The sequence below is a fragment of the Pan paniscus genome, chromosome 1, assembly GCF_029289425.2.
Source record: "Pan paniscus chromosome 1, NHGRI_mPanPan1-v2.0_pri, whole genome shotgun sequence".
Classification (NCBI taxonomy): domain Eukaryota; kingdom Metazoa; phylum Chordata; class Mammalia; order Primates; family Hominidae; genus Pan; species Pan paniscus.
In genome coordinates, this window is record NC_073249.2 from 183,509,579 (window position 1) to 183,534,542 (window position 24,964).

Below are 24,964 nucleotides of genomic sequence, written 5' to 3' on the forward strand. Positions count from 1 at the left end.
ACACAGGGCCCTGGCAACAAAGAGCCTTCGAGTCTACCTTGTGTACCTCTCTCATTGTACAGATGGGAAAACTGAGGCTTGCTGTGCTCGAGGGCACCCTGAGGCTGTGGCAAGGCTGGGACTTGAACTTCTGACTTAGTCCTTGCTTTCTTGGTGCCAATCGCTCCACAAGGGCTCACATTAAGCAGTCCCAGGGGAGCACACAGGGAGTATCGGTTGCATAGATAGTCCTCAGCTTAAGCTGCTAATGAAAGCTTCAGCTTATTGTCTGCCAGGTGTCATTCATTTTGCAGCAAACCCCTGCCTATCCCTGGGCACTGGGGCAGCAGAAGTCTGCCCAGGGAGGTGCACTCACTCTTGACGGCTGACAACAACCTGGGAGCAGTCCCACTGCTTTGGCAAAGTCTCTAAAGCCCCATGGATCTTGCCTCTGCTTCCCTCCCAGACTCACCTCTCCCTGCCCTGGCACCCGTTGCTCTACCTCTTGCCACCACTGGCAGTTCCCAGAACGGAACAAGACCTGCAAGTACAGAACGCCCACGAGGAGGCCCTTCCAGGGAGCAGACAGAGCAACCGTCGGATGGGCAGCCTTGCTGGTTAAATCGATGACCCCTCTGACCCGGAATGGAATGGTTGGGATGGATGAGACTTGGTGTCAGTTTAGGTGACTTAGGTCTGGAAGTACAAACCCTCCCCCTGGGCCTGGGACATCTTCCCAGAGTGTGTTCTGGGTGAAGGCTTCATTCTCCTCTGAATGCACTGGGCTCACATTCACTTTTCTCAGGAGGCTGGGTCCCTGCAGCTTGGTTGAGCTGGTTTAGGCCCAGGGCTCTTCTGAAGCGCCCTGAAAAGTCCCAGGAGACGCTTTGACTCCTGGAGTAGCATAGAAAAGGATCGGGAAAGACCTCCCTACTGATGTGTGACCCACAGAGACTCCCATTCCTGGGCCTGAGGCTGGGAGGAGCTTTCTCTAGACAAGGCTTTGGGTGGGATGGGAGTAGGAGCAGGGGGAGAGTGGTGGATGCCTTAGACTTCAGCTCATCCTGGTGCCAGACCTTTGAATCTGGAACGAAAAAGGAGCTGGAAAGTGCTGGGACTGTTTGTATGGCAGGATTCACTTTTGTGGAACTTTTCCTTTGGTTCTTGGAAGACCTGGGGGGCCTGATGTCATTTTGCAAATGTGTGGAGAGCACTTAGGCAGCATTCATTCTTGTTGGAAGTGACACAGATATTGGCACAGGTATTTGCTTTGAATGGAAAAGTTTGAGACTGCAGGATGCTGGCACATGCAAAGACTCTGAGCCCATCTGCCCTCCCCACTCTCAACTGGGAAACAAAAACTGGTAATAATGATCTGTACAAAAATAAAATGTTAATGGAGTTTGTACACAAGAATTTGTATTATAAAACAATATCCTACAAGTGTAAAAGTATTTTTACATGTGTTGAGATTATGCTGCAAGTAATTTAAATAGCATCAGTTTACAAACAATATGTCCCAAATGAAATATTACTGCACAAACAAATTTTGAGTGGGTTGTGTATACATCTGCTGTTGCAGATGTATAAGAAGACTTAAGCCATAATGCACATCTTGAAGTCTCAGTCACTGGAAAGTTATAGGCCAAAAATAATGCAAATATGAAGTTCTACACATTGGAGGGTTAACCTCCAAACCCAAAACAAACTGAATTGATAATGATAGAGTTAAACTCAAGGCGCCAGGTCAACTCAAGGTAATTTATTTTTTAACAGCCGGGCTCAGTGGCTCACACCTGTAATCCCAGCACTTTGGGAAGCTGAGGCGGGCATATCACTTGAGGCCAGGAGTTCGAGACCAGCCTGACCAATGTGGTGAAACCCCGTCTCTACCAAAAATACAAAAATTAGCCGGGCGTGGTGGCGTGTGCCTGTAATCCCAGCTACTCAGAAGGCTGAGGTAAGAGAATCGCCTGAACCCGGGAGGTGGAAGTTGCAGTGGAGCCGAGATCGCGCCACTGCACTCCAGCCTGGGTGACAGAGCTAGACTGCCTCTCAAAAATAAAAATAAAAATAAAAAACTCTTCCTCACTACCATACTCACTATCAGTTTGGCAGAAGTCTGGGAGTTTTATAACACACTGTCTTGGCAAGGTTGTGGGGAAATAGGCATGCTCTATATAGGCATGTTGATGTAATTCTGATGGAGGGCAACTTGGGAATATCTGTCAAATTCATGAACACACGTATCCTTGACTCACAATTGCATTCTTGGGAATTCATCCTGCAGATATACTCCCACAGTACAAAATGTCATGGTTATTCATTGTAGCATTATATGTAATGGCAGAAGATTAGGACCAATTCCTGTGTCAATCAATGGGGAAATGGTTAAATAAATTTTGATGTAGCTATACCGTAAAATATAACAGCTGTGAAATTAGTTGAAGAAACTCTCCAAGTCTATGTACTGGTTTTTAAAAGCTCTCTAAGACATACTAATTAGTAAGTGATAAAAAGAAGGTACTGAAGTGTATATCGTATGTTAGCGTTTGCCTAAAAAAGAAAAAAATAGGAATATATATTCATACTGCATGTACAGGTTGAGTATCCCTTATCCAAAATGCTAGGGACAAGAAGTGTTCAGATTTCAGATTTTCTGAATTTTGGGATATTTTCATATACATAATGAAATATCTTGGGGATAAGACCAAAGTCTAAATATGAAATTCATTTATGTTTCATGCATACCTTATACACATAGCCTGAAGGTAATTTTAAACAATATTTCATATGATATATATGACCCATCACATGAAGTCAGGTGTGGATTTTTCACCTGTGGCATCACAAAGTGTTCAAAAAGTTTCAAATTTGGGAGCATTTCAGATTTCACATTTTCGGATTGGGGTGCTCAACCTGTGTTTGCACAGGGTGAATATCTGTTGTGGTATTAAGTTCCACTTTGGAGGGAGTGCTCATTTGGAAACCATTCAAAGAATTTTTAAAAAATTTTTCTTTTATGTTAGTAAAGGTCCATCCCCTGTGGCCACCCCAGCGGGTTGGACTCACTGTTCTCCAAGTGACCGTCATGATCAAGAGGGACAGGAAAGCCTGACTCTCCAAGTTCCACTCATTTCCCTTAACAGGTGGCTCAGACAACAAACTGCTTTATGCCCCTTAGAACATTCATTTGGGTCTTTTGTGTGGCTTCTTACAATGCCCTTAGGGTTTTAGACCACATGTAAATACATGTGGAAACATTTGACAGACTCTTAAAAATGTCTATGAATTTGATTTAATTTTCTCTATAGACAAACTCCATAGTCTTCTTGCAGAAATGATGCTCAGTTGAGATCCATTTGGGTGAAATTGTTATGCAAATTATGCATAAAAAAGCTGGTGAAATTTGGGACTGGATCAATAGAGGATGACTCAGTGGGGAAAGAATGAACCTCTCTAAGTTGCTCCCCAAAAATGAAGTCAGGGCTATCTGAATTAAAGTGTCAAATTGGTACTCTTCTAAGTAACAGAGACCTCTCCCAATTAAACTTGCCAGACTGGGGTGGGTTACATGGGTGACCATGCAATTATTTTTCAAAATAGTGAGAGGCCCGGCACGGTGGCTCATGCCTGTAATCCCAGCACTTTGGGAGGTCGAGGCAGGCAGATCGCCTGAGGCCAGGAGTTCAAGACCACCCTGGCCAACATAGTGAAACCCCATGTCTACTAAAAATACAAAAAGATTATCCGGATGTGGTAGCACGCGCCTGTAGTCCCAGCTACTTGGGAGGCTGAGGCACAAGAATTGCTTGAACCCAGGAGGCAGAGGTTGCAGTGAGCTGAGATCATGCCACTGCACTCCAGCCTGGGTACAGAGTGAGACTTTGTCTCAAAAAATAAAAAAGAATAAATAAAAGATAAACAGTGAGAGTCCCATCTTTGCTTCTTAAAGTCAAACTATTATATATAAACTATGTGAAGTAGAATGCTGCTTTGTTTTGCTCAGTGATTTTAAAGGGAAGGGGTAGTTGCAATTTTCCTCCCAAATTACATTCCTATGTTCTCCTGAAGCATGCCCTTGTGTCTTGGCTCCTAGAATATTTTGAAAAGTATTTAAGATATTTCTTTGTTATGTGCGACTCCAAACGCTGGCATCTTTTTATATGCCATAAGTGCCTTAACTCTCTGTACTGTTTGTCACAATTGCTTTTCGAAGAACCAAGTAAATGCTGCCCAAACAAATTAGAAAGTTTTCTTTTGGTTGAAACAAGCAACACTTTAACCCAATTCCTAAGTTCTGCCTTTGCCTGAAATTGACTTTACTGATAAATCATTCTTCATACTGATCAGCAAAGAGAGGAAAAATATCTTGTTGTTGTTGTTGTTGTCCAAAAAAAAAGAAAAGAAAAAGAAAGTAATTCTTTTAAGATTTTGTTTAGGTTAATAGTAACAATGGTTGGTACTTTCACTTAACTTCAGCAGCAACTAAAGCCATATTGTCAATTCAAAAACAATTTTTGTTGTTCTTCCAGGAAATAACTCTGTAGTGAGAGGAAGTTTGCAGTAAATGCTTTTGGAGCATGAGGCTGAGGCTGTGTCCCTGAAGCTAGTGTGTGTGTGTGTGTGTGTGTGTGTTCACTCTAGTCAGAAAAGACGTGCCAGGTGTTTGTGACAAGCTGTGATGAGGACTGGAGATTACTTGGAATCCATTGTGTTCTTTTCCTTGTTGGAAAAAGAAAGCTTCTAAAAACAAGCCCTTATTTAAAGGAAGCCCCAGTTAATTCAACAAGGCTCTGAAAGAAGTCCCTTTTATAGAAACTGCTTGACAAAGGCCATTTGGCCCAGAGGAGTCCTGTGAGGTCAGAAACTGAAATCAACCCCCACATAGGGTTCAGGCAGTTAGAAGCTCAGAGTGTACTTAGTAAAGCATAACAAACTTTTACCCACTTTGGTCAGAATGGAATTTACCCAGCAATGCAGAGTCTTATGCTAGAACACCAACAAACCTCAATTATAATGGCTAACAGTTGCTACAGGTTTACAGGTGCCGGGAAAAGGTGATGCCTACACCTTATGGACTCTCAGCCTTTTGAGATGGGTGTCACTATTATTATTATTATTATTGTTGTTATTTTGAGATGGAGTCTCGCTCTGTCACCCAGGCTGGAGTGCAATGGCACAATCTCGGCTCACTGCAACCACCACCTCCTGGGTCCAAGCCATTCTCCTGCGTCAGCCTCCTGAGTAGCTGGGATTACAGGCTAATTTTGTATTTTTTTTAGTAGATACGGGGTTTCTCCATGTTGGTCGGGCTCAGGCTCGTCTCGAACTCCCGACTTCAGGTGATCCGCCCTCCTTGGCCTCCCAAAGTGCTGGGATGACAGGCGTGAGCCACCGCACCCAGCCGGGTGTCATTATTATTATCCCCATTTTTCAGATGAGGAAACAGATGCATCCTCAGGTTAGTTAAGTGATGGTGTTCAGCTTTGACCCCAGACAGTTTGATCCACAGCCAGAGAGCTTAACTATGCCCAAGGCCTGTTAGACTATACTACCTAGACAGGAAGAAGGCCAGCACACCCAGGGAGGCTGCTTTCATCTGCATGTCATCCCTCAAACTCTTAAAAATGATTGAAGAAAAAATCCTTTTGTATCCAGCATGCATCCGAAATTTTATTCTGGAAAACAATGAGCTCAACTCTGTGCTGTGTGATGATGGAGTGGTGCCCTTTAAAAGGCAAGGGCTGACCAGGAGAGATGGGCAGGCATGAATTTTAAGGATGTCTTGCCTTTAAGTTCCATCAGGTCCTTGCTTTACCTCAGGTCACTCTGAAATCCTAGAAGAATAGCACACCCAATAGCACATGACACAAGTGACTCATTGTCCTTCTGCCTCAAACAACAGCAGCCTACTTAGCATACAAAACACATTTTATGAGACAAAGCTGGCTCGGGCCACAGCCACGCATTCTTTGCAGGAGCCACACATGGGGGCTGCTTTCTGGTTGTTCAATCTTACTTTGTTTATTTATTATTATTATTATTATTATTATTATTATTACTATTACTTTAGAGACAGAGTCTCGCTCTATTACCCAGGCTGGAGTGCAGTGGCGCAATCATAGCTCACTGCAGCCTCGAACTCCTGGGCTCAAGCAATGCTCCCACCTCAGCTTCCTGAGTAGCTGGGACTATAGGTGTGTGCTACCACCCCTGGCTTCAATCTTACTTTGAGGATAAGAGGTAGTGACAACACAAGTCCATTAGTGCTCATGATGCATGATTTATTTCGTGGTGACACAGGGATGATGAGGAAAGGCTTGAAGGCAGTGTCTCAACTCTTCTTTCCCTAGCCCTTTCTCCCTGAAGGCATATTGGTGCTTTGCCAGCTCCACCCTTGCCCGCACCCTAAGGAAGGGACACTGGCTCCCACTGGGGAGTTGGAGTGAACTATGGCACCAGCACACAGGTGTGGGCTTCCTGCTCCCCTGGGGAGAGACCTTTCCTACAGGCTTAAGTGGTGCCTGCCCCCAGAGGATTTCTCTATGGGAACTACTCCAACACCCCTGGAGTCTCAGAGCTGGGGGTCTCAGGTGGGCACCAGCTTTCCTCCTTTCCCGTTTCTAACAGGGCCCCCATGAGAAAGCAAGAATGTGGCAGAGATGACTGTTGGTATTGCCGGGGCCCAGGGAGGCAGGGCTGGGAGGGGCAGCGTGGTGGGGCAGCTCTGTCCAGTGGGTCTACGGCCTCTGGCCAGCTGCATGGACACGACATCCTCAGGAGAGGGTGTGGTAGTCCCTGGCAGGCCTGCTGAACTCTGTTCTTGCGAGACCTGGCTACTCCAGAGATAATAACCAAGGGGATTCATAGACTGCCATCGTTACACCATGCATGTGTGATATCTAATTATCTTCCTAGGTCAGATGTAGTGAGGTGGAGCTGGTGGCTTGGGAAGAAATTGTCCCATGAACCTGAGGTTAGATCCCATGTGGCAGCTCCATGACATAATCACACTGGAGTTTCAGGGTGGTGTGGTTGGTGACCCATGAGGCTTGGTGAGCTCTCGCCCTCAGGGTTTCATGGCATACATGGCTCTGGATAGGCTGGTCTCCTCCTGAAGAAGTGAGGAAACCTTAGAAGTTGTGTCTCAAAACATTCCTTAGTCTCAGTCTCCTGGGAAGCTCCACTGCGATAGATCCTTTGAGCTGACTCAGGGAACTGTGACTTCTTAGGGATAACTGGCTCAGAGGGCTCGTTTTCACCAAGCTTCAAGCACAGCCCTCAGTGGGACTTCCAATGCCAGGGCATGTCTAGGAGGTCAGGGAGGGCAGACTAGGAATAGGGAAAGGCAGCCTTCTGGGAAGGTGGAGTTTGAATGAAGGAGGAAGAGTGTGGTGTCCCTAAGGACAGTCCTAAGTCCCAAGAAGGGGCTAATTCCTCTCTGGGAGGCTGGGGCTGGAAGAGGCCGGAAGCCTGGGAAATGGGCAGCCTTCCTCCAGAGGCTTACAAAGAGAAGGAAGGTGTCCTCTACCGATTCAAAAGGGGCATCTGCTTACAACAGAACAGAGGTCCCTGTACACAGAGTGGAAAGTGTTAACACCAGTTCCTTTTTTTTTTTTTGAGACAGAGTCTCATTTCCAGGCTGGAGTGCAGTGGTGCGATCACAGCTCACTGCAGCCTCGACCTCCAAGGCTCAAGCGGTCCTCCTACCTCAGCCCCCTTGATAGCTGGGACTACAGGCACACATCACCATGCCTGGCTAATTTTTTTAAAAATTTTTTATTTTTGTAGATACGGGGTTTTGCCATGTTATCCAGGCTGATCTCCAGCTCCTGAGCTCAAGTGATTGGCCTGCCTCAACCTCTCAAAGTGCTAGGATTACAGGCATATGTCACCACACCCAGCCCATAACACCAGTTCTTAATCTGGAGCGAGCAAGTGAGTTGCCTGGAATTCTAACCATTCATTCATCCAATAAGTTTTTATGGAGCATCTTATTAGCATCCGGCCTGTGAGCATATCTGTGATTGGGTGCACACATGCATTTTCCTGCATTCATCGGCTTCTCAGAAGGGCTCTGCAGCTACCCTAAGGCAAAGGCCCTCAGGCTAGAAGTCCCATCTGCTGCAGGGAGGGCTTGTGTCTGATGCAGAAGGGAGCAGGTGTGGGGAGGGGCTAGGGCGCCTCGGTTTTTTGCCTGCTCAGCACCCATTCCCTGATCTTCTGGTGGCAGCATCCTGAGTTTTCTTAGGAAATATAATCACATTTTTTTTTAAAGGAAGTGATTGCGATGTGTCACTCCAAAGATTTTGAGGAGTCCAACACCTGGATGATCAGTTTTACTCATAGGAGCAGAGGAACTTAGCTGCTGCGCCACTGAAAAGGTGCTGGACTGAGAGTCAGAAGCCTGAGTTTGGATTCTAGCTCTGCCACTGATTAACAGAGTTTTTCAGAAGTTATCTACAGACCTCTGATTTTGAAGGTTGAGTTAATCGTGTGCTTTGGATAAGAGCAAAACCATCACTGGTCTGTAGACTGCACCTTGGGACCACTCCATCGTTCATATCCTAGGACTTGTCTTTGTCAACAACTGCATGCAGCCAGGCGCGGTGACTCAGGCCTGTAATCCCAGCACTTTGGGAGGCTGAGGTGAGAGGATAGCTTGAGGCCAGGAGTTTGAGATCATCCTGGGCAATAAAGCAAGACCCTGTCTCCAAAAAATAAAATAATTAGCTGGGCGTGGTGGCACAAGCCTGTAGTCCCAGCTACCCGGAAGGATCGCTTGGGCCCAGGAGACAGAGGCTGCAGTAAGCTATGATCGTGCCACTGCACTCTAGCCTGGGATAAGGTGAGACTCCGTCTCTTAAATCAAACAAACAAACAAACAAACAAAACCTGCAGGCCAGGCACAGTGGCTCATGCCTGTAATCTCAGCACTTTGGAGGCCGAGGTGGGTGGACCACGAAGTCAGGAGATAGAGACCATCCTGGCCAACATGGTGAAACACGGTCTCTATTAAAAATACAAAAATTAGCTGGGCATGGTGGCGCGTGCCTGTAATCCCAGCTACTCGGGAAGCTGAGGCAGGAGAATCGCTTGAACCAGGGAGTCGGAGGTTGCAGTGAGCCGAGATCACGCCATTGCACTCCAGCCTGGTGACAGAGTGAGACTCTGTTTCAAAAAAAAAAAAAAAAAAAAAAAACCAAAAACAAAACAAAACTGCATCCCTCGTGTAACTTCAATTTCCTTCTGCCACCATCTGCCTACCACCTCCTGTTTATCTATTTTTTCTACTCACTCTCTCTAGTACACCAGCAACCCATCCTAAAATCCATCGATCCTACCACCTTTTTGGGTTCTCTGCACCCCTCTGTACCCACTTCCCCCTTTAACCTGACCAGATACTGTGGACCATCATTACAACCACTCCCTTGCCTACAGCTCAGCTCCCTTGCCCACTCCCTTCTTGCTTTATCATATTTGCCCAGCAAATCCCTAATCTTGGTGAAACCCCTCTTTCCATCTTCTCCCCACCTGCACTTGGAGGGACTAGAAAAGGAAAAAACTCAGACACCCTAACTGACCATGCCCATCTACCTTAAAGGAGGCCTGAGGCTGTCTGGCAAGCCCATTACACGCCTGGGCCCATTCTCTCTGCCATGCACTGGGGTGATGAATTCACACCTTCTCTTCTCTTCTCTTCTTCAGCCTCAGCACCCCCTTCCTGCTGTTCACTCAGCTGAGGACACTGCTTCTTATTTCTCAGGAAAAACAGAAGCCATCAGGGGAAAGCTTCCTAAGGCTCCCGTCACAGACCTAGTGCATTTTACCTGTCTAAGCCACCTTCCTCCTTTGACTCAGAGGGACTCTGCTGCTCCTGTCCAAGGCCAACCCTCCCCGTGCACTTGACCCCACCCTCTCGATTCCTCAGGGACTCCACACTTGCCTTGTCCCTTCTCTTCCTTTGGCATCATCGATTTCCAGTCTCTCTTGGCTTATTCTGGCCAGCATTACACACATGGTCTAACAGCTCCTCCCCTTAAAGCAAAATCCTCCCTTAGTCCCACACCCCTCTCCAGTGTCAGTCCCATGTCTCTGCTCCTTTTATAGCAAAATTCCTTGGAAGTGTGGTCTCCACTTCCTCTGGTCCCATACTTATGCTTCACTCCAATCAGGCAGTTGTCCCCAGAACACTCTCTTGTCTCTTAAAACTGCTCTTGGCTGGGTGCGGTGGCTCACACCTGTAATCCAAGCACTCTGGGAGGCTGAGATGGGTGGATCACGAAGTCAGGAGATCAAGACCATCCTGGCTAACATGGTGAAACCCCGTCTCTACTAAAAATACAAAAAAATTAGCCGGGTGTGGTGGTGGGCGCCTGTAGTCCCAGCTACTTGGGAGGCTGAGGCAGGAGAATGCTGTGAACCCGGGAGGCAGAGCTTGCTGTGAGCTGAGATCACGCCACTGCACTCCAGCCTGGGCAACAGAGCAAGACTCCATCTCAAAAACAAAAACAAAAACAAAACAAAACAAAAAAAAAACCTGCTCTCATTGCTAGGCATGGTGGCTCGCGCCTGTAATACCAGCACTTTGGGAGGTCGAGGTGGGCGGATTGCTTGAGGTCAGGAGTTCAAGACCAGCCTGGCCAACATGGTGAAAACCCGTCTCTTCTACAGAAATTAGCCAGGTGTAGCGGCACATGCCTGTACTCCCAGCTACTTGGGAGTCTGAGACAGGAGAATCGCTTGAACCTGGGAGGCAGAGGTTGCAGTGAACTGAGATCATGCCACTGCACTCCAGCCTGGGCTACAGAGCAAGACTCCGTCTCAAAAAACAAAAACAAAAACAAAAAAACCTCTACTCTTGTCAAGGTCACTGGTGATCTCCACTTTGCCAATTTCAAAGGTCAATTCTCACTCCTTATCTTCACAAACCTTCCTGCAGAATTTGACTAACCAAGCTAGCTAAGCCCTTGCCCTTGAAATGCTTTCTTCCCTGGCCAGGACGGTCCCCGTATTTGCCTCCTACCACGTGGGCCCCTCCCTGGTCTCCTTTCCTGCTTTTCCTCCCTACCCTGACCCCTACTCCTGGCACATCCCAGGGCTCTTCTCTCTCTATACTTGTCCTTGAGGATCTCATCCAGATGCCTGGCTTTGAAAATCATCTACATTTTGTTGGTTCCTAAGTGTATGTTTCTAGTCCCCACCGCCTGTTGCATCCAGGCCACTTGATGCTACACTCTACTTAGGATGCTACCGGATAGCTCACAGGCATCCTACGTGTCCAAAACTGAAGTCCTAGTTTCCCTCCCAAAGCTTCCCTCCCAGACTCCTCCCACTTCATTAGACGACAGCTCCAGTCTTCCAGCTGCTCAGGCCAAAACTTTGGAGTTATTCTTGAATCCTTTCTTTTTCTCAAGCCCCACATTTAATCAGCCAGTCATGTCAACTTTGCCTTCAAAATATATCTGGAGTCTGAGCACTTGTCCCCACCTCCACCAGACTTCCTGGCTGCCACATGTCCTTTCCCCTAGATGATTGCAACAGCCTCCTAACTGGCCTCCTGCTTCTACCCTGGCCTCCCCTGGTCCGTACTTCATGCAGAAGACAGACAGTTTCCTTTACAATGCAAACAGCAGTCCTCTGCTCAAACCCCCAGTGGCTTCCCATCTCCCGGAGAGATCCGATGAGGCCCCTCAGGAATAGCTCCTGATATGCACCTGGTGTAGACCCTTGGATCTGCACCCCTCTTTCTGCACTCCATCAAGCGGCCACCTTGTTGTAGCTGAACAAGCCAGCCGTGCTCCCGCATCTCAGCATTTGTGCTGGCGGTTCCCTTTGCCTAGAATGCTCTGCCCCCAGATATTGGCACAATCGCTGTCTCACTCTTAGCCAGATCTCAGCTCAAACATGCCCTCTTCAGTGAGTCCCCTCTTCTGACTATCTAAAGTAGCACCCGCCTCTCATGTTCACATGGAGCTATCATGAAGCTGTTTTCTTCCCAACATTTACTGTTATCTGAAATAATCTTATTTATTTGTTTGTGTATTGTTCGTCTTATCCACCAGAATGGAAGCTTTATGGCGGCACAAATTGTCCCAGAAGCTAGCACAGAGCCTCTGCATGGTTGTCAGGGCTGCCACAGAAGGTTGTAAAGGTTGTTCACTGCATCAGAGCTCCTGGCTGAGGAGCCGCGGGTGCTGACACCCAGTCTGCCCTCTGTTCTCCATGATGTGGGGCCATTCAGCAGATAGCCATCTGCTATTTAGCAATGTGTGACATATGGGCTGGCTGTGACTCTGGTGGCCATTCAAAAAATATTCATTGAATAAATTACTGAATGATGGATGAGCAGACCCTCTGCTTGTTTTCCTCTGCAGGACTTCATACCAATTACCTTCTCACAGCCTCATTTTCCTTTTCTGTTAAGGGGACAGTTAACATCTATCTCATAGCATGGTTACAAGGATTAAGTGAAATCGTTCATTAAAAAGCTGGCACAAATATGATTCCATTTATATGAAATATCCAGAACAGGCAAATCCATAGAGACTGAAAGCAAAGTAATGGTCGTGAAAGGCCAGGGGGAAAGGGACATGGGGAATACTGCTTAACTGGTCAGGGGTATCCCTTTGGGGTGATGAAGAAGTTTTAGAACTACAGTGATGGTTGCATGACATTATGAGTGTGCTAAACACTACTGAATCGTGTGCCTGGAAATGGCTAACATGGGGAATTTTATGTTATATGAATTAGGTTATGGTATATGAGCACCTTAATTTAAGAAAACCTGGCACAGTGTCTAGGACGCGCTAGGTGCTCAATGAATATCAGTTGAATCTCATGATTTCCTTGCTTCAAAAATAAAGTAAAACCCTAAGCCCTCCTTGGCACCTCATTGCCCCATCCAGGATAATCCTTTCTTTCCTCAAATTTGTTTCAGAAGGGTATACTGTTGCCATTTTAGATATGGGGGATATGATGGAAACAAGACAGATGCAGAGTCCATTCCCAGAGTTTACAGGTTGGCAGGGAAACTAAAGAGAAAATCACACCCCACATGTTCAGGGATATAGGGGAGAAGGGCCACCATCTGCAGGGGTGCAGTGGAGAGTGGGGAAGGCAGGAGTCCCAGGAGAAGGGAGCAGAGCCTGCAGAGCCAGGGAGATGAGAGGGCATGGTGAGTTCTGGGAATAGAAAAGAGTTTGGTGGCTGGGCGCAGTGGCTCATGCCTGTAATCCCAGCACTTTGGGAGGCCAAGGCGGGCAGATTGCTTGAGGTCAGGAGTTCAAGACCAGCCTGGCCAACATGGCGAAAACCCGTCTCTACTAAGAATACAAAAATTAGCTGGGTGTGGTGGCACATGCCTGTAATCTAGCTACTCAGGAGGCTGAGGGAGGAGAATCCCTTGAACCCAGGGGCTGGAGGTTGGAGTGAGCTGAGATCGCACCACTGTACTCCAGCCTGGGTGACACAGTGACTCTGTCTCAAAAAAAAAAAAAAAAAAGAAAGAAAATAGTTTGGTGTAGCTGCAGCAGAGGAGGCAGGAAAGGTGGGAAGGGATGGCCCTGAGGGTTCAGATTTCATCCTAAGATCTTCAGGGCCAAGTGTGAACTGGCCCCCACCTTCCAGCCACAGTTCTACCGTGCCTTGTTTGCATCCCCTCTCTGTACCCCCCTTTTATTTTTTTGAGACAGGGTCTTGCTCTGTCACCCAGGCTGGAGTGTGATGGTGCAATCATGGCTCACTGTAGCCTAAAACTCCTGGGCTCAGGCAGTCCTCCCCCCTCAGCTTCCCCAGTAGCTAGGACTACAGGTGAGCATTACCACGCCCAGCTAATTTTTGTGTTTCTAGTAGAGATGGGGTCTCCCTATGTTGCCCAGGCTGATCTCCGCTCATGGGCTCAAGCAATCAACCCGCTTTGGCCTCCCAAAGTGCTGGGATTACAGGCGTGAGCCACCATACTTGGCCTCTCTGCAGCCCTTGCTCCCACTGTGCCCGGCCTGTCTTTGTGAATTCGGGGCCTCCAGGCCTTGGCGCGTGCGGTCCTTCCTCCCTTAGGTAGTTACGGGGAGCCTGCCCTGGGTCAGTACTGTGCTGGGAGCCACAGGCTGTCAAAGCCTGGCCCCACCCCAGGAGAGCGAATAATCACAAGATAATGAGGAATGCTGCGACGGTGGGTGCTCTGGGCATGGAAGAGTGGGGACTTGCAGGGTAGAGGGAGGGCTCAGGGAAGGTGATTCCTGAACTGGAGCTTGAAGAACAGGGGGCACCAGGCCCAGAGACGAGGAGTAAAGCTAAAGGGAATCAGAGAGCACCCGGGAGAGGTTCAGAGCCTGGCTTGTGGGGTCACGGGATCCTGAGATCCAGATGAAGGCTGAGCCCCCATCCAGATCCACCCCTCACCCCCTACACAGTTACACACACATTTGTAGGCAATTTGGGAGTGTTCTTGGTCCTCCTGGCTTTGCCTGGAAAGAATGCCCTCCCCACCCGCTCTGGTTCCAGCCCACCACCCTTACAGGCCTGCAAAGCTCCCTCTTCAACTCTGGACTTTGTACCAGTCACCGGACGTTCAGTTGTTTATCAACCTGAGCACCTGCCTGCTGAGGTGTCTGCCCCTCTAGGGCCCGCTGGACGCTTCTCTGGATCCCAGCTGTACAAACCCCAAGCATTGGGGGGTGAGGGTGAGGTCTACACCCATGAAGTTCTTTGCAAAAGCTTGGGGGAGAGGTAGAATGATCCCTCCCCACTGGAGGCGCTGCCGCAGCCCGCCCTCTGCCAGACCTGCAGCTTCAGCCCCGCCCACTGCCTCCGCAGGTGAGTCAAGCTCTGCCTTGACCCGCCCACCTGTCCAGGTTCTGCCGGCCCCAGCCGGAAGCTTACTCCGCGGATTGTGCACAGTTCTTGAAGGTGGGAACAGAGAAGGCCCGGGGGGGCCGGGGAGGGGGTACCCAGGCTCTGCACAGTACCCAAGGGGCTCCTGGCAGCAGGAAGGAAGCTACACATCAGAGTTGGGGTAGGTGTCTGTGCATGTCAGAGGGGGTGTTTGTTGGTGGAGGAAAGTGTGACCTGGGGGGAGGGGCTGTGCGTATGGGGGATGGGCAGATCAGTGTGGGCTGTGAGTTCAGAGGCCTGTTGGGGAGTGTGTATGCACCCTTGGAAGGTTAGTGTGTGTGTGTGTGTGTGTCTTCTTGGGAAGAATTCACAGGGCAGGGAGGAAAGGAATAGGAATACAACCTTAGAAACGTCAGATTGAATTCAGTTCATTCCAGTGTAACACATTCTCATGTTTTGCGGACCTAGTACTAGGATGAGGCCCACAGCAGGCTGAGGAATGAATGAGCAGCTGACCTCTCCTTCCCAGGACGTCTCTCCCGCTCCCACCTGTATATTCACTCTCACGCTCCCCTCGTTAATTTCACAAGCACCACACTGAGGGGCTGAACGCCCAGCTCCCTGCAGCGCCAGGGTACAGATCCTTCAGCCAGCCGTTGCCCACGGGGAGCTGCCCGCCTAGCAATGACTGGTTCTGACTGGTGGTTGACTGGGCAGGATGGTGACAGGTCACCCAGGGTAGGTCCAGGGACAACCTCACAGGCAGGTATGGTCTGATTTGGCCTTGACAGACTGGCGCCCCAAAAACTGAGGAGGGCGTGGCCAGGGAGCAGGAGGGTGGGTGAGTGGGAGGAGGGCATGTGTGTCTGTCTGAAGTGCTGGGGAGGGAACTGTGGAGAAGAGGAAGAAGAGTTTGGCTTGAGGGCCGTGTGCTGGATTGCAAGGCACTGTGGGGCATGGGGAGATTTTGAAGGGATTTTAACCAGGCTAGTGATGGGGTCAGATTTGGGTTGTAGGCCCATCACTCTGTGGAAGAGACCAGAGGTGGGGAGCCCAGTTAGGAGATTATGGCTAGAGTACAAGAGGAAGGTGGCTTGGACTCAGCTGTGGCAGTGGGGTGGAGAAGAGGGTATTGTCATTCCAGAGATGTTTAGTGGAAGACATGATGGGGCTTGATGCCAGGTTGGATGTGAGGAGGTTGGGGGGTGGGTTTGAAGGCACTTGTATCAAAGAATATACTGGGGTACTCCCCTCAACTTCTCTCCTAAGTACTTCCCTAGCCCGGCTACTCTGCCCCCAAGGACTCCCCTGGTTCAGGTGCTCCACCGGCAGATATGCTCCTGCCCTAGCTGTTCGTCTGCCAGGTACTTCTAACTTTCATGCTCCTCCTCTAGATACTCCCCAGATTCAGGTGCGCCTCCTCCAGACACTCCTTTGATCCAGGTGCTCCTCCTACAGGTGTTTCCATGCCTGGATGATCTTCCTCCAGCTACTCCCCTAATTGAAGTGTTCCTCCTCTAGGTGTCCCCAGCCCTGGGTGATAATTTCCTGATTCAGGTGATCCTCATTTGGATACTCCCTGGCTTGAGCCTCCCTGTGGGGGCAGAGTGTGGGCCTCCTTTGAGTAGAGGTGAAAGGACAGGGGTTTGCTTGAAGGGCTGAGGGTAGAGGTAGGCAGCAGCGGCTTTCAACTTAGAAGGGCCAGGGCTGCTCTGGCTGTGTCCAGGGCCCCTGTCCTCAGTAGCAACTTGCATCTCCCTCCCCATATGTGGTTTCTGCTTTGGCTGAGTAGCTCCAAGCAATTGCTGTTTTCTGACCTTCGGGAGCCAGGACCCACCTCTGCCCCTGTCTCCCATCCTCAGCTTACCAAGCAGTGCAACAGACTGGGCTCTGGGTTCGAATCTGAAGACTTTAGTTGAGTCAGTTCACCTTTTTCAGCCTCAGAGCCCTCATCTATAAAGTGGGGATAATGTTTATACTTACCTTACTGGGTTTTGTGAGCATGATGCCTGGTGCTTGAATTATAAGGAATGCCCAGTAAGTTCTACAATTTATTTTTTTTTAGCAGCTTCCAGAGCCAAACCCTGTGATGGTCCCTTACAAATAGCCAGTTTCTGTAGGCTCAGCTTGTTTCTCTTCTGTGGAGAGCTGGTGTGGTCAGTTGTCCAGTCCCCAGAGTTTGTGCAGGGCTACCATGGCTGTGAGTGTGACCTGGAAAGTGCACCCTGTGACCATCCCTGACACCCATACCTATGTTATTTTCTAGGACTTGTGCCCTGGGGCTGCCTGGCATCTGGGGGCCTCCTCAGAGCCAGGGCTCTTTCTGGTTGAGGCTGAGACTCACTGGTGTCATCAGGCCCCTCCATGAATGAGACAAACAAAAGTGAGTGACAGTGGGAGGATGATGGGGGTGGGGGTCTTCCCCTTAGATGCTGGGGTTGGGGGAAGGACCCTACCTGCACTGCTCTTGGTTTCTCCAGGGAGCCCCCTCTGGGGCCCACCTATAATGCTGTCCCTTTCTCTGCAGCACTTGTGGGGCCTTCGGAGCTCCCCACAGCGTCTGCTGTGGCCCCTGGCCCAGGCACTGGGGCTCGGGCATGGCCTGTGCTGGTAGGATTTGTGCTGGGGGCTGTGGTCCTCTCGCTCCTCATTGCACTTGCTGCCAAATGCCACCTCTGCCGCCGATACCATGCCAGCTACCGGCACCGCCCACTGCCTGAGACAGGAAGGGGAGGCCGCCCACAGGTGGCTGAAGATGAGGATGATGATGGCTTCATCGAGGACAATTACATTCAGCCTGGGACTGGCGAGCTGGGGACAGAGGGTAGCAGGGACCACTTCTCCCTCTGAGCTCCCATCTTTGGACCCTCCCCACTCCCTCCATGCCTGACAGCTTAAGGACAGTGGTTATGACATGGGGGCCTTGAACCTCAGGGACAGAGGTGGCTGGGGCTTAAAGGTTGGCCAGGGATGGAGTAAACCCCACTTCCCTGACACTAGCCAGCAAAGTGACAATGACCCTCTCTTGCTCAATAACTCTCAACTGTTCCCTGCTGTTCTCAGGATAAAGCCAAACAAAGGCTTGAGTGTGGACATAAGGCCCTCTGTGATCATGCCTCTCGGCCTCTTGGTTTCTTTTCTTGCCTTCCCCTACTTTACTCTCAAAATAAATGTTATTCTCCCTCCCACCACTTCCCATGCAGTTTCCCCAGGCACCTTTGCTCACATTGGTCCCCCTGCCTACGCTACGCTTCTCCTAAATCCTCTATGACTGTGATGGCCTGCCTACCTGCCAGCATTTCAAATATGCCCAGATGGTAACATTTGTGCAGGTGAAAACCAGTGCCAAGCTTCTTTTTTTTTTTTTTTTCTGAGACGGAGTCTCACTCTGTTGCCCAGGCTGGAGTGCAATGGCACATCTTGGCTCACTGCAACCTCCGCCTCCTGGGTTCAAGCGATTCTCCTGCCTCAGCCTCCTGAGTAGCTGGGATTACAGGCATCCGCCACCATGCCCAGCTAATTTTTATATTTTTAGTAGAGACGAGGTTTCGCCATGTTGGCCAGGATGGTCTCGAACTCTTGACCTCAGGTAGTCCGCCTTCCTCGGCCTCCCAAAGTGCTGGGATTACAGGCGTGAGCCACCATGCCCGGCCAGCTTCTTAATGAAATATTTTCCTATAAATAAAGTGGGTAATCCGGTTATAATATGTTTTTCACAGGAATTAATAAATCTATTTTCATTTTGAATAAAAATAAAAAGCTGTCACTCATTTTTATTTTTCTTGAGCTGGGCTTTATCACTCAGAGCTAGAAGACACTGCTCAGATGCTCCCCCCTCCAAGACACCTTCCATGAGCCCTTCTGTAGTACTGTCCTGCCCGCATTTTGTTTTCATCTTTTTGTTTGTTTTGAGGCGGAGTCTTGCTCTTGTTGCCCAGCCTGGAGTGCAATGGCGCAATCTCAGCTCACTGCAAACTCCGCCTCCCGGGTTCAAACAATTCTCCTACCTCAGCCTCCTGAGCAGCTGGGATTACAGGCACCCACCACCACACCCAGCTAATTTTTGTATTTTTAGTAGAGATGGGGTTTTGCCATACTGGCCAGGCTGGTCTCAAACTGCTGACCTCAGGTGATCCACCCTCCTCAGCCTCCCAAAGTGCTAGGATTACAGGTGTGAGCCACCACACCTGCCCATCTTTTTTTTTTTTTTTGACACATGGTCTCTCTCTGTCACCCAAGCTGCAGTATGGTGGGGCTATCACAGCTCACTTTAGCCTCGATCTCCTGTGCTTAAGTGATCCTCCCATCTCAGCCTCCCAAGTAGCTGGGAATACATGCATGTGCCACTGCACATGGCTAATTATTTTTTGTAGAGATGGGGTCTCACTATATCACCCAGGCTTGTCTCGAACTCCTAGACTTTAGTGATCCTCCCACCTCTGCCTCCCAAAGTGCTGGGATTTACAGGCTTATTTTAATCTTTATGACGGTTCGTACTTGCCTCTTACTATGCCTGCCCCCATAGCTAAACTGGGAGCTCCCTGAGGCCCCAGATTGTGTCTTATTGTGTATCCTCAGATTCTTGCACAAGGGAGCTAGTTTTAAGATGGAAAAGACTTGAGTTAAGCTGTTTTTAATTGCAAGCAATAGAAAGGAGTTTGGGGGAGAGTCCTGGCTGTTGCATAGAATCAAAGGGACAGCAGGAAGCAGGCGGTCCCAGCAGCCAGAGGTCAGGCATTTCACCTCTAGCATCCTGTCGTTTAGGGGCACTGATGGGACTCTCTATAACCAGGACTTCCAAACTCTCAATTCCAAGTTTCAAGTGCTCAGACAAGAGAATCAATTTGGCCCAGTTTGGGTCAAGTATACATAGGCTTAAAGCACAATCTGCTATGAGTGGGGGGCATGGTTTGGGGAGCCCATCTGTTTGTTCCAGATCATTCTCAGACAAGGGGCAGTTCTCATGAGCCAGGCAGCCACCCCCATGTGTTCCCCAAGTACAGTGTCAGCCTTTGAGGAATGAGCTGGTACAGAAGGAAAGTGAGGCATTGGCAAATGTAGTGAGGTGCTTGGGAAAGAGGCGGGAGATTGAAGAGGACTTGAGTGTCGTATCTGAGGGGTGCCCATGGCAGTGAGGAAGCCCAAGAGTGGATCTGTTAGGGCCTTGGATGCCAAGCTCACACTTCAACCTGAGAGCAATGGAAGCTCATCTGTGGACTTTTTTTGTGCAAGGGCATGACATAATCATGATAGAAAAGTCATTCTGGCTGCTGTGCAGAGATGGATTGGAGGGGAGACACTGAGAGAAGGTAATAAGACCTGACTAAGGTGTGACATAGGAACAGACTTTGAGACAAGAGGGAGGAAGAGCTGATAGGACCTGTTGACTTTGGATATGGGGAGTAGGTAGGTATCAGAAAAACGCACCCTGGCTTCTGGCTTGGTTACTGGGTACATGGACAAAGAGCAGGTTGGGGTAATGGGGATTCGATGTTGGATACAGGATTTCCAGGGGAGATGCCTCGGGGCTGCTGGGTTCACAGGGAGAAGTCTAGTCTGCAGACACGGGCTTGGGAACACTTGGCACCAGGGTCATTGAGAGCAGGAATGGATGAGATCGCCAGAGAGGAGCAGAGCGGGAAACACATCTCAAGACTGTCAGCGGACCAAGCCCTGGCAGGGGAGTTGGAGGAAGCAGAGAGGAGGGAAGCCCAGCTCACATGACCCGAACCTGGCCATGGTTCCTGAGTCCAGAGATGGTCTGCCCCTCACAGGCCTGGGGAGAGCAGAGGCTGCCCCAGCCTGAGACCCTGGAGGAGGACCCCAGAGGCTGACCTAAGGGGCATGTCCTGGCCTACCAGGAAAAGCTGCTGCCCAGGCAGCTGAGCCTGCCCCCTGCCCCTGGGCTCCTTCAATTCCCACCACAGAGGAGCTGCCCTGCGTGCAGTTCTATGCTTGGCTGTCCCTGTTCTCCTGTACTCTTTGGGGCCTCAGTCAGAACCTCTGATGGACCCAGGAGAAGAAGGTAAGGGCCTGATCCCAGACTCGCAGTTGATTTTGCTGAGCCTATGCCCCACAGCGTGCCCGAGCCGGGGCTTCCCCTCAGAACCAGCTGTGGGTGGCAAGCCTGGCTGAGCAGGGCCCTGTAGTCACAAGAACCTTGGACCCTGTCCTTCAAGGCCTTGATTCCTTGGAGGAATTTCTTCCCACTGTGGTTTGCATGCCTGGCCCCAGGTGCAAAGAGGGAGCATGACCTGAGCCCACAGCCGCAAAGGGCTGGGGGTGCTGGGAACTTGGGATTCAGCCAGGCCCTCTCTGGTTTGGCCTCTTCTGGCTTCGGGTCCTGGCCCCGCCTGCCTCTGCCCCTGGCCCTGCACCTTGTCCTCCACTCCTTGGCAGCTGCCACTACCTACTCTGCCTTGGGAATCCCAACCCAGCTACCCACTGTCTCATCCTGCTGCCTCAAAGGCAAGGCTACATCCCTTGCACTGTGTGGAGGCCAAAGATGGAGTCACACAAAGCCACCAACATGATGTTTAAGAAACTCCAGCAGTAAGCCGGGTGAAGTGGCTCATGCCTGTAATCGCAGCACTTTGGGAGGCCGAGGCGGGTGGATCACGAGGTCAGGAGATCAAGACCATCCTGGCTAACACGGTGAAACCCTGTCTCTACTGAAAATACAAAAAATTAGCCGGGCATGGTGGTGGGCGCCTGTAGTCCCAGCTACTCGGGAGGCTGAGGCAGGAGAATGGCATGAACCCGGGAGGCGGAGCTTGCAGTGAGCCGAGATCACACCACTGTACTCCAGCCTGGGCAACAGAGCAAGACTCAGTCTCAAAAAAAAAAAAAAAAAAAAAAAAAAAAACACCAAAAAAAAAAAACACTCCAGCAGTATCCTAGCAGACTGGCAAGGTGAGTTGAGGGCACATGTTACCTGAATTTAAATCCTGGCTCGGCCATGTATGCTGGGAGACCTTGGGCAAGTTACTTAGCCTCTCAGTGACCCAACTTCTCAGTGAAATGGGGATTACAACAGTACTTACCTCATAAGGTTGTTAGCAGGATTAAATGAGTCTATGCCAAGTGGAACGGAGCAAGTGCTCTGCAGTGTTAGTGATATCCTTGCGGGCACCCCGAGGGCAACAGCTCCTCATAAGAGGTAACCTGTGTTCATTCTGAGGGAGGCGCTTGCCCCATCTCCTTCCTCCTCATTCCCTTCCCGCTGGGGATTTGACTGTCTCTTTCTCAGGACTTAGGTTGGAAGATCTGGTCAGGACAGCAAAGGGTTTGAAATAGAATCTCTGATGCTGTAGAATAATAGTACTGATGTTGTTCTAGCACTTTTATTTTGAGACGGAGGTCTTGTTCTGTCACCCAGGCTGCACTGCAATGGTGCGATCTCGGCTCACTGCAACCTCCACACCTCCTGGATTCAAGTGATTCTCCTGCCTCAGCCTCCTGAGTAGCTGGGACTACAGGCATGTGCCATCACGCCGAGCTAAGGTTTTTGTATTTTTAGTAGAGACAGGGTTTCACCATGTTGGCCAGGCTGGTCTTGACCTTCTGACCTCAAGTGATCCGCCCACCTCGACCTCCCAAAGTGCTGGGATTACAGGCGTGAGCCATCACACCAGGCTGTTCTAGCATTTTCTTACAACAGCCCTGCTTAATCCATGTTATAGATTGAGAAGATGAGGCTCAAACAAGTTCACTGCAATTTGCCCACTCCGCAATAACACCATTATCTCACCTTGAAGTAACGATGAAATAGACTCAGAGAAGGACTGTCTCGGCTGTTGGACTCTCATCTTGCCTGGGCTGGGTCCTCCCACCTTTACCCTCTACAGTGAATAGCGGCTGAGAAGTCTCAGGGTACAAGGTCCAGTTTTGGGAGAGCAGGTCATGAGGGTAGAGCTGGTGTGTCCCGTCTCTGGCCGGGCCTGGCCCTCAGCTTCTATTGCCCTCCAGGTATCTGGGGTGGCTGCTAGGGCTATGCCCAGGGGAGTCTCACAGGTCCCCTGCAAAAGGCAGGAAGGCAGCCCCTGTCCTTGTGCTCCTGCATGAGCTGAGTATGACGGGGCATGTGCAGGTCCCTTGGGGCCTGGAGGAAGCTCCTCCAAGGTCTGAGACCTGAGTGTCCAGAGGCCCAAGGTCTCCTATGAGATGTGACTGGATGTGATGTGAGGACCACCTGGACTGGACCAGATTTGGCAGTTTCTAGAGCATATTCTTCCAGTCTCAGATATGAAGGGACATGGCTGAGAACCTAGAGTTTGAATGTTAAACCCAGGAGCGACATGTGTCAAGCTCCTCTCTCCACCTCACTGCCACCGATGGGAGCCTCTAGGTCCAGACAAGGCTGTGCTGTCTCTCCATCAGCCCTTGTTTTGGATTTTTCCTTCATCCAATGCCAGTTTAGATTTCCAGGTATGGACCCTTCTTTGTGCTATTCCTTCTTTCTGGGATACTCTTCCTAACCTCTCTAGCTGGGCCAGCTGCTTCTCGTCCCTCAGTGGCCAGCCGAGACGGGCTGTTTGGCCATTTCTTCTCATTCTTTTTCTTCTAAGGCCAATCCCTGGCTCCACACCGCAGCCAGCAAGTCCCAAATCCTATTCTGGCCACAGTACCCTACTCCCCTGGCGAAAGTCTTTCCATGTTTTCCAGTGTCCTGAGGACAAAGTCCAAATTCCTCTGCTGGGCTGCCAAGGCCATTGGACAAGTAGGAGTAAGTGAGGATAGATTTGGTGGGGGCCGTGGTGAGGGGCTCCTGTCACAGGCTCTCGCCTTCTCATGAAGAGAGGAGGCTGTCTTCTGCTGAGAGTGGTGTTTGGGGTGGGAGGATGTGGGGGTTGGGGGTGGTGAAGAGGGTGGAGAGAACTTCAGAGTCACCGTAGGAGCAGGAGCCAACCAGGAAAAGGCAGTGTCACTGAGGAGCCGCAGTGCAGATTCAGCTGAGAACTTCTTTTTTGTATTTTTGGTAGAGACGGGGTTTTTGCCATGTTACCCAGGCTGGTCTTGAGCTCCTGGGCTCAAGCAATCCACGCGCCTCAGCTTCCAAAAGTGCGGGGATTACAGGCGTGAGCCACCGTGCCTGGCCTCAGCTGAGAACTTGATAGAGGAGTTCGCAGTGACAGCAGGCTGTTTGGCTGTACAGATTTCTCTAATGGCCACTCACAGTGGGGCGAGCGCATCCAAGGCAGATGGATGGATTTGTCTATGGAGGGGGTTTGGCTGGGAGGGTGGGACCCAAGGGCAGAGGGCTAAGGACTTGACAAGTCCCTCAAAGAGCAGGTGAAATGATGGCCACAGAACCTTAACTAGATGGTAAGGGGGTGGGCAGGAGGGGGCAGTGAAGTCAGGAGGCAGCAGCTTTACAGAGGGAGAACGGAGATGCCAGTGGGCTTCTGGTTGCAATGGAGGCAAAGAAAGTATTCAGTGAAATGATTTGAGCAGGCTGCAGGCAAGAGGTTGTGGGAAGCCTACTTTAGTGATTGAGGAGGTAGACACATTTCTTCCCTGCCCGTGCTTTACCTAGCTGGTACCATCACCTGTCTCCTGTTACAGTTGGGTGTCCATTACCCTATGGGATCAGGGCTCTGGGGCCATGAGCCTTAGTCTCCATCTCCCGTCCTTCCCAGGAGAGCCTGGTGCTCACCCACTCACCCACGGCAGCTGCTCAGTCAGATGCTTATGCCCGGTAACCCTCTCTTTCCCCATTTTCTAAGCCTCTGGGCTTCTGTTTTTTCTTTAGTTTCTTAAAAGAAATATTGTAAATAGCCGGGCATGGTGGCATGTGCCTGTAGTCCCAGCTACTCGGGAGGGTGAGGCATGAGAATCGCTTGAACCTGCGAGACAGAGGTTGCAGTGAGCAGAGATCATGCCACTGCACTCCAGCCTGGGTGACAGAGTGAGACTTGATCTCAAAAGAAAAGAAATAATGTGAGAATTGCAAAAGAGTCTAACCCTGTCTCAGATGAAAGGAAAGGGTATTTCTCCCCATATTACAGGAAAGCAGGACATTCTGTAGTCCCATATCAGGCCAGGAGTGGGTCATAGTGATAGATTGCTCTTGGGAACTCAGGAAGAGTGAGAACTGAGGTAGAGAGCAGGGGGCTTTGGGAGGGACAGATTCAGGGCCAACAGGGGC

The 24,964-nt window shown here is 50.0% G+C and overlaps 1 protein-coding gene across 2 annotated transcripts; it reads left to right on the top strand.

Annotated features, from left to right (window-relative positions):
* The first annotated feature begins 12,605 nt into the window (after nucleotides 1-12,605).
* Nucleotides 12,606-18,522, top strand: C1H1orf210 (chromosome 1 C1orf210 homolog). 2 transcript variants are annotated; one of them, XM_003812852.6, is made up of 3 exons: nucleotides 12,606-14,998; nucleotides 17,084-17,200; nucleotides 17,345-18,522. In XM_003812852.6, the coding sequence occupies exons 2-3, from the start codon at nucleotides 17,182-17,184 to the stop codon at nucleotides 17,665-17,667; spliced, it is 342 nt and encodes a 113-aa protein (XP_003812900.1). In that variant the 5' UTR covers nucleotides 12,606-14,998; nucleotides 17,084-17,181; the 3' UTR covers nucleotides 17,668-18,522. The 2 variants fall into 2 exon arrangements, with proteins under 2 accessions (XP_003812900.1, XP_034818951.3); XM_034963060.3 differs by lacking the exon at nucleotides 17,345-18,522 and adding an exon at nucleotides 16,087-16,181 and having other exon boundaries at nucleotides 17,084-17,177.
* Nucleotides 18,523-24,964: the final 6,442 nt, after the last annotated feature.

Excerpts from the sequence above, each read along its gene's own strand:
- C1H1orf210 (XM_034963060.3), top strand. The coding sequence starts at position 14,682 with ATGAAGTTCTTTGCAAAAGCTTGGGGGAGAGGTAGAATGATCCCTCCC. Across the intron at positions 14,999-16,086 it reads AGCTACACATCAGAGTTGGG|TACTTCCCTAGCCCGGCTAC; the intron begins GTAGGTGTCTGT and ends TTCTCTCCTAAG. Across the intron at positions 16,182-17,083 it reads CCTAGCTGTTCGTCTGCCAG|GACTTGTGCCCTGGGGCTGC; the intron begins GTACTTCTAACT and ends GTTATTTTCTAG.